At 46.5% G+C, this 13,561-nt stretch overlaps 1 protein-coding gene across 1 annotated transcript; it reads left to right on the forward strand.

Annotated features, from left to right (window-relative positions):
• Positions 1–1,301: 1,301 nt before the first annotated feature.
• On the forward strand, positions 1,302–12,511 carry LOC133372399 (F-box only protein 6-like). The gene is made up of 6 exons (XM_061600945.1): positions 1,302–1,463; positions 3,251–3,512; positions 6,738–6,909; positions 8,282–8,377; positions 9,904–10,033; positions 12,216–12,511. The coding sequence occupies exons 2-6, from the start codon at positions 3,275–3,277 to the stop codon at positions 12,351–12,353; spliced, it is 774 nt and encodes a 257-aa protein (XP_061456929.1). The 5' UTR covers positions 1,302–1,463; positions 3,251–3,274; the 3' UTR covers positions 12,354–12,511.
• Positions 12,512–13,561: the final 1,050 nt, after the last annotated feature.

Below are 13,561 nucleotides of genomic sequence, written 5' to 3' on the forward strand. Positions count from 1 at the left end.
GCTGTCCAGGAATTCAAGCAGGGGTCTCTCCATTAGGGACTGAACAGGGGACCTTCTGCATGCAAGGCAGATATTTAAACACTGAAATACTGTCTTTCCTCAGAATATTTTCGCTCGCCTGGCATCCTCCATATCTTTTGGCTCATAACTCCCATCAGCCCCAGGCAGCTACTACCCCATGGGAGTTGCAGTACAAAAGAATCCGGAGGGCACTGGGTTGGGGAAAGATGCTCTGTCCCTTCCCAAACCTAAGCCCAGTCACAAAAAGTGAATTCACTACACCTGTTGCTAACAAGCCAGCAATTCAGGACAGCAAAAAAACACCCAAGATGAGTGCAGAACTGGGTTGATGGGGTGTGTGGCCTGGTGAAAGGCCTGAGGGCCAGATAGCGAGCCCTGGAGGGCCACATTCTGTTCTGGACCTGAGGTTCCCCCCATCTCTGTTTAACAATATGCCCCTGTTAATATTCCTCATTAACAGCATCCTGCATAGAAACGGGTTCCTTAAATGTTGAGTTGCTAGCAGAAAAATGATAGAAGCTGTTAATAACACAGGTGGCTGGTTTTTTTTCTGTTTAAAAAACCAGCGTTCTCCAAATCCTTCCATTAAAGGTCCTCTGCACTTTTCCTTGGGAGAAAGCACCATTGCATTCACTGAGAGTTAGGCTGCAATCCAAGCGACAACTACCTGGGCGTACATCCCATTGAACCCAATGGAGCTTACTTCTGAGTAGACACGTATTGGATTGCAGCCTTTCTTGTGAATTGACAGACAGGGCTCTGGAATGAAGATTGCTTGAAAGCCAGACCTTGCAATGGGGGGGGGGGAGGACTTACAATGTACAGTAAAGACACACAGGATTGCAGCCACCACCTTTTGATTTAACCCTTTGACCATCGGTGGTCTATGGGCACATCCACATGACAGATCCAACCTGATTTTAAAATCCATCTCTGTTGCTTCTTTGATTTCTTATATTGCGTTTGACTGCAATTACACTCTGAACTCTGTGGAGTGCAGATTGCAATATGGCATCAGAAGCAAAAGGACCAAAATGCCTTTTTTTAAAAAAACAAAAAACACCGAAAACCATACCATCTCGCACAACGCATTGGCTACAACAGATGGGGGGCGGGGAGGACATTTTAAGTGGTCCACCAAGACCATTAGCAATTTTCAAGGGCTCTGTGGGTGGATTTGGGAACAAAAAATTTGCTGCACCTGTGCTTGAAATCCGTAGCATCACCGTATGCAAATCAGCCTTGCTGGGGATGCTCTCCTGTCCCGTCTACAAAAGGAGAGGGCGCCTCATGGGCCTACCTTGGAGGAGGAGAGGAAGACCATCCCCAAGGCGCCGCCCAGTTTCGAGTGGCGCCTCCTCTTTCGGCTGCCTGCTGAGCAGGACAGAGACTCATCTCCTCCTTAGCGCCCTCACGCGTCTCCCTTGCCCTTCCCAACCCAGGTAAACCTCAGGGCAAGTCAGGAGTATCTTAGTTGTCAGTGGAACTCAAAGAATGGGAGGTGACAGGGCTCAAATTGCCCCAGGGACGGTTAAGTGTTTTTAGATTCTCTGGAGTTGGTGGTCTTGCAAAACTCTCTCCCTTTGAGAGGGTGAGTGTGCCTCTGTGCGTGATAAGAGAGCTGGTGGGGCGAGCTCTCAGTATCCTGTCGCTGCTGGAGTCTTCCTCGCACAGGCGGCCAAACTAACTTATATGTAGCCTGTGAATGATGGGAGAAAAAGAAACGTTTGGGGGGGGCGGTGAATCAATGAAATTGACTCAGTGAATCAATGAAATTGAGGCAAATCAATGAAATTTGCATGCCTCACAATTTGGTCTTAACCTCCCTCCCCAAAAAAACCAGCTGGTTCCCCCCCCCCCCCAGGTGCTTCTAAAAATGCAGTGTCAGAGTTGGGGAGTTTTAGAGGCTGGAGCAGGAATGGAATTTAAGCATAGCCTATCTGCTTATTTTTTTAAAAAAAGGTGGGCCCAGTCTGCCTACCACTATTTATCCTTGGGGTCTTGGGACTTGGCCATTTATTTATTTAGCATTCTGTGCTTCTTTCCGAAGGAGTCCAGGGTGGCCAACATCAAAATGTTCGGCTAATAGAAAATGGTGGAAACGCGGAAGAATTGTAGCCTATACTTGTCCGACCCCTAGGAGATCCATTGGAGTTAATGCACGTGACTGACTGGGGTCTCTTAATTTCAAGTGGGGTCTACTCTGAGTAGAACTTACTTGGGTGCAGCCCTTCGATTAACTTTGCACCCGTACTTGGGAGTGAACACGGTGGAGTTCAGTGAGATTTACTTCTGAGTAAACTGAATACAAGGAGGATCCAGTTTCAGAGGTTGGACTTGCAATTTTGAGATGTGTGCTGGGCCCCTGGTTAGCTGTGGGCTGGTAGAGCGCAGTGGGGAGGAGAGCCTGGCTGGGAGTCCAGAGTTTGTGAGTTCAAATCCCCACTCATGTCTCCTGGGTGTCAAGGGCCAGCTAAAAATAACCACCACAGTGAGTGGCTCAGGGGTTACATGCCCTGCCACCTGTGCAGCTGTGGGCAAGCTGCATAGTCCCAAGGAGCCCAGTTGCCCCCCAGCTGGCAGTTGCAGACAAGGAAGGGGGCTGGACTTGATGGTCTTATAGGCCCCTTCCAACTCTACTATTCTATGATTCTATGGGCTTGCTTGTGCAGCTGTGGCAAGCTGAGCAGGTCCTAGCCAGCTGGGGAGGACTAGCCTCAGAGGGAGGCAATGGTAAACCCCCTCTGAATACCGCTTGCCATGAACACCCTATTCATAGGGTCGCCGTAAGTCAGGATCGACTTGAAGACAGTCCATCCCACTGCAGTATGCATTGTGGCCGGCAACGGCTGTCCAGTGGAGGCTGGTCCAATGAGGCACTGTCCCACCAGCCTCAGTCTGCCCTCACTCAACCAGCCCTCACTTACCTGTTCTCTTAACTTATAACCAGTCAGGGGGTGGCTCTTTCGGGAAAGACTGTAGCTCAGTGGTAGTGCATCTGCTTTACATGTAGAAGGTTCCAGGTTCAAATCCTGGCATCACCAAGTAGAATTGGGAGAGACTCCTCATCTGAAATTCTGGAGAGCTGCTGCTGCCAGTCCGTGTAGACAATACTGAGCAAGATGGATCGATGGCCAGACTCGGTATTAGGCAGCTTCCTATGTTCTTTCTAGGACTCTTCAGAGTGGTCCCTTCCCCTTGTATGTTCTTCTCTCTCCCTTTCCTCTAGCTCTTCTCTGCAGGCAGAGAAGCAATGGCGAACATCCGAGATTTGCCTGAGGACATCCTGCTTGATATCTTGACTCTGGTCCCCTTGAAGGACCTGATTCTCAACTGTCGGCTGGTTTGCACCCAGTGGCGCAATCTGGTGGATTTGCCGGTTCTCTGGAAGCGTATCTACCAGCGAAAGGACATCAGGTGCCCACTACGGTCGGTTTGCTACATTCTTTCCCACCTGGAGAAGAATTTAGTCAAGAACCCCTGTGGCGAAGGTGTGTTCACTGTTTATCTGGGAGATTTTTTTTAAAAAAAGTTGCTATTCAGAGAGAGCTGGTTGACAAAAAGCCTTTCTGAAAGCATCTGCTATTGTCTTGTAGGGCCTTTGCCGCTTTAGAATGCAGGCTAGTGGGATATTGCATGTCTAAACTCTTCCCTAGATTTTTTTCAAAAAAATAATAGAATAAGGAGTCTGCCAGGCTTTTAAAAGTGGTATCCAAAACAGGCTTTCTTTTCTGTAGAAAGCCAGCTTCTCAGGGAGGCTAGGCAAGCCTTTTCCCTGACACACTATGTTGTAGTGTGCAGGGATTTTGTTTTTTTTACATAAAGGAGCATTCAAAATATGTCACTTTCCCACCTGCACTCAAAAGTGGTATAGCTAAAGGAAGGCAACGGCGTACAATATTTCTGCATGAGGAGTTTGGCTTTTAGGCAGGAAGCCATTATTAACTACAGCAGAAAGACAAATTGTACGTAGCTGGAAACTAAGAGGAATTTAGGTGGGAGGCAAATAAACCTGATGAAGTTCAGAACTACCCAGAAACCTTTGTTCTGTATCCCAGGAACAGTGGAGGCCAGCCTGTTAGGGGGAATGGGCCACTGTCCTACCAACCCTAGTCTTCCCTCAACAAGCTTGCACCTGCCCGACTTCTTACAACCAGTTGGTCCTGACTACCTTCTTAAGTCTTAGTGTTGCCTTTTTAGAATTCAACGAGAAAGAGGATGGAGCAAAACTAGTGAGTTGGCCCTGCCTGCCATTGGTGCTGGCACCACCTCCTGTTGAGCTCCTGCCTGCCTCCCTAGCAGTGCCAATGAACACCGGCTGCCGCTGCCTGGGAGTTACAGATTGCTGCTGAGAATTCTGGAGTAGTGTAGGCCTGAGTCTCGCTTATGGAATTGCAGTTCTCAAGATTTCCCCAGGAAAGAGGAAATAAGCATTAAGATTAGCTAAGCTGGTACTTTTACATATTAGAAAACAACAAGTATAATAATTTAAGAGCCTGTTTTGGACACCATTTTTAAAAGTTTGGCAGACTCTTTATTCCATTTTTTTAAACCACTTTGTATTAAATACATGTGTATACAGAAATTAATTCAATATTACAAATAGGCAAACAGCTTGCCTCAGATATCTTCATTGCAGCTTGATTGCATCTTCATTTGGTAGTACGCCCTATTAGATGCACAGCCTGCGTCTGTGTTGGAATTGCTTTTTAAGATGTTTTTAAAGCTTTTGTAAAGATGTTTTGTTTTAATGTATTATAAAGTCTGTTTTTAAGACATTTTAGAGTGTTTTTAGTGTTTTTGTTTGCCACCCTGGGCTCCCTCTGGGAGGAAGGGTGGGATATAAATTTAATAATTATTATTTTAAAAAATTGGCAAACTAACCGTACAGTCCCACCCATGGCTGCTCCTCATTGAATTCAGTGGGGATTACTCCCAGGTAAGTAGATTTAAGACTGCAGCCTATATGCCACATTATTAATAGCCTGAGATATCTGCAACACTCAATATCCCCTTTCAGTCCTGTTTTTTAACATACCCTTTCAGAAATTACCAGTAATAGTTACTGCAGAGGATCTGATCATACATCTTGTGTTTCTCAAGGTTGATTTCCACGAATACCTTAATTCTTGGATGTTTCCGTTGGATATTATCAATATCTGTGCCTGTCGTCTTTCTACTTAAATAATGGCCTTTATTTCTCTTCTGTGCATGTGTAAAAATAAAAACCCAGAATTTTCATGGTGTTCCAGCTGGGCTGTGTTCACTAGATTATGGTGCCTATTCTATTCGCCACAAGTGAAAAAAGACTTTGCTGTAAATCTTACTGGGGCTAACTCATTTGCTATTGCCACCCACTAAAAAATGAGGACTACGTAAAAACAGGATGAGAAAATTTTGTGGAGGATAAAGCTATCAGTGTCTACTAGCCACAGTGGCTTTGCCTTCAGAGGCAGCATGCTTCTGAATACCAGTTGATGGGAACTGCAGGCGGAGAGTGCTCTTGAGCTCAGGTCCCGCTTGTGGGCTTCCCATTGAGGCATCTGGTTGGCCACTGTGAGAACAGGAGGCTGGACTAGATGGGCCGCTGGCCTAATCCAGCAGGCTCTTCTTAGGTTCTTATGGTATAGCACAGTGGGGGGGGACAGCCTGGCTGAGAGTCCAGAGTCTGTGAGTTCAAATCCCCGCTCGTGTCTCCTGGGTGTCAAGGGCTAGCTAAGGATCACCCCCACTGTGAGTGGCTCAGGGGTTACGTGCCCTGCCACCGGTGCAGCCGTGGGCAAGCTGCAGAGTCCCAAGGAGCCCAGTTCCCCCCAGCTGGCAGTTGCGGACAAGGAAGGGGCTGGCTTGTGCAGCTGTGGCAAGCTGAGCAGGCCCTAGCCAGCTGGGGAGGACTAGCCTCCGAGGGAGGCAATGGCAAACCACCCTCTGAATACCACTTACCATGAAATCCCTATTCATAGGGTCACCATAAGTCAGGATCGACTCGAAGGCAGTCCATATGCTTCCTTCAGTAGCCAAGCAAATCAGCGCAGGAAGCGACCGCAAGCATGTTTTTGAAAGCAGCAGGGTCCAAACTCTAGAGTTACTGATGGTGTTTATTAAAGATATAACTTGTGCTTCAAGTCTCAGCTCACCACCCTGAAGGGTAAAGGCTATCAATGGGTGCTAGCCACAACGGCTACTTTCTACTTCAGAGGTTCCCAAACTGTGGTCCACGAGCTCCATTCAGGTGGTCTGTACATGTCCACATTAAGTGTTCATATTGCTTTTTAATTGCTTCTTTGATTTCTTATGTTGCATTATACTGTATAACAGCCTGAATGCTATGGAATGCAAATTGTAATATGTCAAAATACAATATCAAGACATTCAAAGAAACACTTAAAAAGCATTCAGCATCTCGCACAGTGCATTACAATTGCTCCTACAGCCAGACAAATCGTTAAGTGGCCTGCCAAGACCCTCAGCCGTTTTCAAGGGGCCGGTGGGGAAAAAAGGTTTAGGAACCACTGCCGTTTGCTGGGAATTGCAAGTGGGGAATAGGGATGCTGTTGTGCTCCGGTCTTGCTCGTAGGCTTCCCGTGGGGGCATTCAGTTGTCACCGTGAGAACCAGATACTGGAATAGATGCCCCCTCCCTTTGGCCTGAGCCAGCAGCCAGGCTCTTCTTGCATTCTTAAGTCTCTCCTCTTCACTGCCACCTTTTTCCTACAGAGGGCTTGGATTGCTGGGAAATCAAGACCCCTAGTAGTGGCCAGTGGAAAATTCAGCAACTGTCTGGAAAAGCTTCGATGAGACTTGAAATGAGGAATTTCCATCAGAGGCGTCCTGCTGTGCAAGATGGGCTGGGCCATCGGGTTACCAAATGCTTTTCTGCATGCAACGGGTGAGGATGGTAGCTAAGTTTGATGGGAAAGTCATTAGGAGACGGAGGCAGCGGTTCGTTGTTCTTCCCATAGGAGTCTTGTGCTGGAAGGAAATGCTGCATTTAGATACCCTCTCCCTAACCCTGGACCCCCTTTTTAAAAAAAATAAAAATAAAAATCACACATAGTAAATCAATTTATACAAACAAGTTCCATCTAATGAGTTTTTTTTAATGTAAAATAAATCCATATAGCAGAGCAGCTGCCTTCTGTATTACTGTCAGGTAGGCTTTAAGTTGGATTCCTGCCCTGAGCAGGGGGTTGGACTGGATAGCTTTAGAGGCCTCTTCCAGCTCTACGATTCTATGACCTTACAAATGTTTGCTGAAGCCTTTTCTTTACTGCCAGGATTGTGCAGACAGTTAAGAATATTTTCCATCATAATGGTGATCTGTTTTAATTTATTTTGTATTGTCATTTTAATTGCTGAAACCTGGTTTGATACTTTTTTATGAAAATGTGGTACACAAATTTTTATGAATAACATGCATGACAAGACCTTAAATTGTATTACATTTTCTGCCTTCTCTGCCCCTAATATCCTCCCTTTTATCCTCACAACAGCCCTGTGAGGTGGGTTAGGCTAAGAGTCAGTGGATGTTTCAAGGGCAGTTAACCTTGCGTGTGGATTAGAAGTTGGGTTTCTCTCTTGTAAGACTCCTGCTTGGAAAATAGGAAGGGCCATGGCTCTGTGGTAGGGCACATGTGTTGCATGCAGAAGGTTCCAAGTTCAACCCCAGCTGGAATGTCCCCTGCCTGACACCCTGGAGAGCTGCTGCCAGTCAGTGTAGACAGTATTGCCTTAGATGGGTCAATGGTCCAACTCGATATAAGACAGCTTCCTGTGTTCTGATGCTCTAAGCACTAGGCAGTGCTGCTTCTCAGGTTGTTGACAAGCTCCTAGAAGGGTAGGCCCACAGTCGTTTGGGCTGCATTCAGCTTAGTGGGTTACAGGTTGCATAAGACTTTTTTTTTTCTTTTAAGCTCTGCCTCAGGGAGTGGAATTCAGGTTTGTGCTTTTATTTCTGCACACAAAGAAGGCAGCATCAATTAACCGACTTACAAAATGCAACCCAGAATCCAAACTTTCCATGGAGGCCACTCTGAGGAAGGGGTGGAGAGCCAGCCCCCTCAAATGTCCTTGCAAGCCCCACATCCCCAGCCATCATTCTTTGCCTTTACATATGCAACTGGATGGGTGGGGAGATGAGTATCCTTCAGGGACTGGGCTTGCCTTGAGGTGGCCAGCTGCTGACCACCCCACCTCAGAACACTTGTTCAAAATGGTGGGATGATGGCAATGTTTCTTAATGGTTTTATTGTGCACCTCAGGCTCTGCATCAAGTCTCAGCTCATCACCTTGAAGGACGAAGGCTATTGGGATGAGCTGATGGATAGAGCCAAACCCAACATTTTGGTGACAGATTGGTGAGTGCAGCATATCCCTTCCTGGCCAAGGGTGGGTGGGCTGTGTGGCAAGACGAAGGTCTCGCAGGTTCCATGAGATCTAAACAACAGAAGTGGCCTGTGGGTTGGACAATGAAGGAGGTCCCTTTGATCCTGGGCTTCAGGACCCTGGACAGTTCCAAAAGTAGTCCACTGGCTCAAATCCACCCCTAAGCCCATGCAGGCCTTCAATGCCCACTTAAGACTAGCTTTGCTGGGGTAAGAAGTGCCTCTTTAAAAGGTCAGCATTGCTCTCCCGAGGTGGAAAGTGACCTCTTGATCCTGGTCAGCAAAGCTCTGTCGCCACTGCCTCTGGTACCGTTGGTGGGATGAGACCTTGCAAAGTTCTCTGGCTGGTAGCTAGAGTATGCAGGGTTGCTGGCTTGGAGGTTCAAGCCCAGAGACTTCCCTCCCAGTTGGGCTGATGGAACAAAGTCTCCATGGTCTCTGTGGGTACCAGAATCATGGTTTTCTGTTCAGCCCCTGCCACAGGCCACCCACCACCAACTGCCCTGTGGGGAGGGACCAGAGAAGGGAGTGAGACAGGCAAAGACAGTATCGAGGTCCTTCTCCTTCTCTAGCCTGGCTGTCCCTTCCCTCACCTGGAAGATCATCTTCTGCCCAACTTCTTGCATGATGGAACATCAGGCGCTGGATTGAGGGTAGCCAACATGGTGCCCTCCTGTTGTTGGACTCCACATCCTATCAACACCAGCCAGCAAGACCAATGGCAGGGGCAGTTGGGAGTCCAACATCTGGAGGGCACCACATTGGCTACCCCTGTGCTGGAGCTTGCTCCAGTGGGAGTATGTGACTCATGCCATACTTTGCTAAATGTTATTGTGAGCTACTTTGGAGACTTGGTAATCTGTTGAATGAATAAACAGAAGCCATTAGGAAAACTTATAGTGCAATTTGGTGGTGGTGGTGGTGGGAGTCTAGTTTTTTTCCTGGACTTACTCTTCCAAGCCCTGCATATTATTTTATCTCCTCTTTGGGGATCTGTCAGGGTCCACTGTCAGGGGCAGCGTTCCTCTGAATACCAGTTCCTGGAAACTACAGGAGGGGAAGGTGCTGTTGCACTTGGGTCCTGCTTTTGGGCTACCCAAAGGCTTCTGGTTGGCCACTGCGAGAGCAGGAAGCTGGACTAGGTGGGCCCCTTTGGCCTGATCCGGCAACCAGGCTCTTCTTATGTTCTAAAATGTAGTTAAGGTGACTAACCTTGAATTCATGGAGAAGAAGCCATGATGGCTACTTTCTGCCTCCACTTTCAGAATGTCAGTTGCGAGGCATTGCACATGGGGTGAGTTGCTGTTGCGTGCGTGTCCTGCTTGCGGGCTTCCTGGCACAGGCAACTGGCTGGCCACCATGAGAACAGGATGCTGGACTAGATGGGCTTTGGGCCTGATCCAGCAGCTTAATTCCGGTGAGAGTCAGGATCCAGCACAATTTTAACGACGTTCAATACAGTGTCTTTCTCTCTCTGTCGCCTTTTGGTCGCCAAACAGGTTTTATTGCCGCCAGGGCTCCCAGTACCGGCTGCACATGAAGCTGTTGTCAGCAGACTTCCAGCTCCTCAGAGAATTTTGTACTGATGATATGTACATGCAAGGATGGAAGCATGGAAGGTGGCGCAAGGTAAAACTAAGCCCAGGTAGATGGTGTGTGCTGGGTTGGGATCCGCGACTCACAGTCTGGGATCCTGATAGCGGTCTCACTCTCTGGCTTGCCCCCTAAATTTCTTGCTGAATTTCTGTTGTGCTGTTCCATTTGGAATGGTTGCATGGATTTTGTAACTGTAAAGGTTCTAGTTTTGGTCTACAAAGCTCTATACAGCTTGGGATCAGGATACCTGAAAGACTGTCTTATCTCTTATATACCCAGTCGATCACTGTGCTCTGCAGGTGAGGGCCTCCTGCAAATATCATCTTATCAGGAGGTCTGTTCCACACAACATAGGAAATGGACCTTTAGTATAGTGGCACCGACCCTTTGGAATTCCCTCCCCTTAAATATTAGGCAGGTGCCATCTCTGCTAACTTTTCAGTGCCTACTGAAGACCTTCCTCTTTCAACAAGTCTTTTAAGCAGAGACCTTATCCCAGTCTGCGTCTGTGCTGGAATAGCTGTTTAAGATGCTTTTAAACCTTTTCTTTTAAAGATGTTTTTAAAGTGATGTTTTTTTAAAAAAAGGTTTTTAAAGATGTTTTAATACATTTTGAAGTCTGTTTTTATGATGTTTTAAAGTGTTTTTAGTGCTTTTGTTTGCCACCCTGGGCTCCTGCTGGGAGGAAGGGTGGGATATGAATCAAATAATAAATAAATAATAATTGTAGAGCTCATTCTTGTAATTGTTGAATGAGCGGGTATGATTGTATCATTTGAATTCCTGATTTGTGGTGGTATATGCGAGGGTGCTTTTCTGGGTAATATTCATATGTGGGGATGGGCCCTAGCTCAGTGGCAGAGCACCTACTTTGCATCAGAGGGTCGATCCCTGACATTTCCAGGTAGGGATAAGGGGCTTCTGCTTGAAACCCTAGAGAGCTGCTGCCAGCCAGTGTCAACAATACTGAGCTAGATGGACCAAAGGTCCCAGATTCAATCCCCAGCATTTTCGGGGAAGGACTGCCTGAAACCCTTGAGAGCTGCTGCCAGTCAGTGTAGGCCATACTGAGCTAGATAGACCAATTCAATCTGACTCTGCATAAGGCAGCTTCTTCTGTTCTTGCAGCTTAAGGGAAGGGCCGTAGCTCAGTGGCAGAGCATCTGCCTTGCATGCAGCAGGTCCCTGGTTCAGTCCCCAATGGCATCTTCAGGTAGGCCTGGGAGAGACTCCTTGCCTGAAACCCTGAATACCTGCTGCCAGTCAGTGTAGACGATACTGAGCTAGAAGGGCTGACTTGGTGTTCAGCAGATTCCTATGTTTCTCTTTCTCTGTGTGTGTGTTTAAGATATACATTATATAAATGTTTAGGTAAAAAAACCCCTCTGTATGCAACAATTGAGAGCCAGTTTGGTGTAGTGGTTAGAGTGTTGGCCTACGACCTGGGAGACCAGGGTTCGAATCCCCCCACAGCCATGAAGCTCACTGGGTGACCTTGGGCCAATCACTGCCTCTCAGGCAATGGTAAACCACCTCTGAATACAGCATACCACGAAAACCCTATTCATAAGGTGGCCATAAGTCAGGATTGACTTGAAGGCGGTCTATTTCCATTTTATGCAACAATTACAATTGATGATTCTGTTGCTCTGTTTTGATGTAGTTTTGTTTTTGCTTGACATTTTTGTTGTATATTGTTTAGAGATTTATTGCTTCTGTTTCTCAAAATGTGGAATTATATCTATTTATTATTGCATTTATATCCCATCTTTCCTCCAAGGAGCTTGAGGTGGTGTACAAACGCATGCATCCCGTCCTGCTTTTATCTTCACAATGGCCCTGTGAAGTAGGTTAGCTGAGAGGCAGTGAGTGACTGAAGGTCGCACTCGTTGAGCTTCACATCCAAGTGGGGATTTGAATCCTGTCTCTCCAGGTTCAACACTCTGCCACACTGGCTCTCAACTATTATTAGCTGTATTGAAGATGCTATCTGGATTTTTATATCATTTTGAAATGTAAAACAAGACGGAAGTCAAACTGATAATGATAGAATAAAATAATAATGCCACCCTGGGCTCCTTCTAGGAGGGCGTGCGGGATATAAATTTAATAATAAAATAAGCCACCCTGCTGAGGGGCAGGTAAGAAACCTCATGAATAAATATATAAAACTTTCTGCAAATCATCACCACCACCCGCTCTCTTTCCTCTGCAGGTTTGCTACATTCTTTACAAATGTGCTGGTGTCCGCCATATCGTCTTTGAGCACCAAGGCCAAAATGTGAATGGGCAGCCATCAAGGGACCGTGGCATGCAGATCACCAAATCCAGCATCATGATTACCAAGTGCTGATGATGCTGGAGTGAACGTGTTAAAATCACATTTCGGCATACAGAACGAAGTCCTCCCCTTCTTGTTTGCTTTGCCATTTTGGCGGGGAGGGGGGGATGAATTGCTAGGTATGTGTGTTGGTTTTTTTGTGCTGCAAAATAAACTTTTTAACATTCTTATTCTGTTTGCTGTTGTTGTGGAAGACATTTATGTACTGCCTCTGACGTGTTCAGGTAGTGTATAACCAGATCAAGATACATAATGAAACATCAAAATATAGGAAGAGAATGCAACTGAAAAGTAGGGGAGTTAAAATTATATCTTGGAACTGAGCAGCAGAGTGGTATTCAAATAACTTGTACTCAAAGCAGACCTGTGAAGCTTGCTTGGGTGTCCTTTGGCTGGTCTTATTTTTTTATCCTTTACCTACCTTGCAGGATTGTTGTTACAATAAAACAGTGCCATACATAGCACCCTCTTGAGGTTCTTTGAGGAAAGACAGGTATAAGTAGAATGATTGAATATTTTATACTTTATACTTTGCCCTGCCTCCAGGAGATGTGAAAAAAGCAGCAAAATTGCATCATATAAATAAAATGCATATAAATAACCATAAATATCAAACAGCAAAACCATTACAAAGCATAAATCCCTTACTTGGCCTAGTAAATAGGGGTGTACAGTTATTCCCCGATTTAAAAGCATCAGGTTGTATCCAGTGTTAGCCCTGCTCTGACTAGAGCCACTGCCGTTAATAAACAGGGCTAGCTTGCATCTATTAATTTCAATGGGCCTACTCTGAGTAAAAATTTAGTTGGCTAGAAGCCTTTGTTAGTAAGAACAAATTGGCAATGAGACCTCTCTCGGGCATTTAAAAGGCTCTGCTCTTACCCGAGAGCGAGGCTGCAGTACAATATTTATTTGTTTTATTTATTTATTTGATTTATATCCCGCCCTTCCTCCCAGCCCAAGGCGGCAAACAGCACTAAAAACAGACTTACCTAGGCGTAAGTTCCATTGAACCCAGTGGAGCTTACTTTTGAGTAGACATGCATTGAGTTGCAGCCTCGGCCGCGAAGTCGAGGTGGAGGGTTTTAATTTCCGAGTTAAAACCTGCCTTGAACATCGCGCCGCCCGAGAATCGCTGGAGGGGTTACTTGAGGACAGCAGACGCGCGTCACCGCATGCAAATGAGCCTTGCCCGGGATTCCCCTCTCCGCCCTGCCTAG

The sequence above is a fragment of the Rhineura floridana genome, chromosome 18, assembly GCF_030035675.1.
Source record: "Rhineura floridana isolate rRhiFlo1 chromosome 18, rRhiFlo1.hap2, whole genome shotgun sequence".
In the NCBI taxonomy this organism is placed as follows: domain Eukaryota; kingdom Metazoa; phylum Chordata; class Lepidosauria; order Squamata; family Rhineuridae; genus Rhineura; species Rhineura floridana.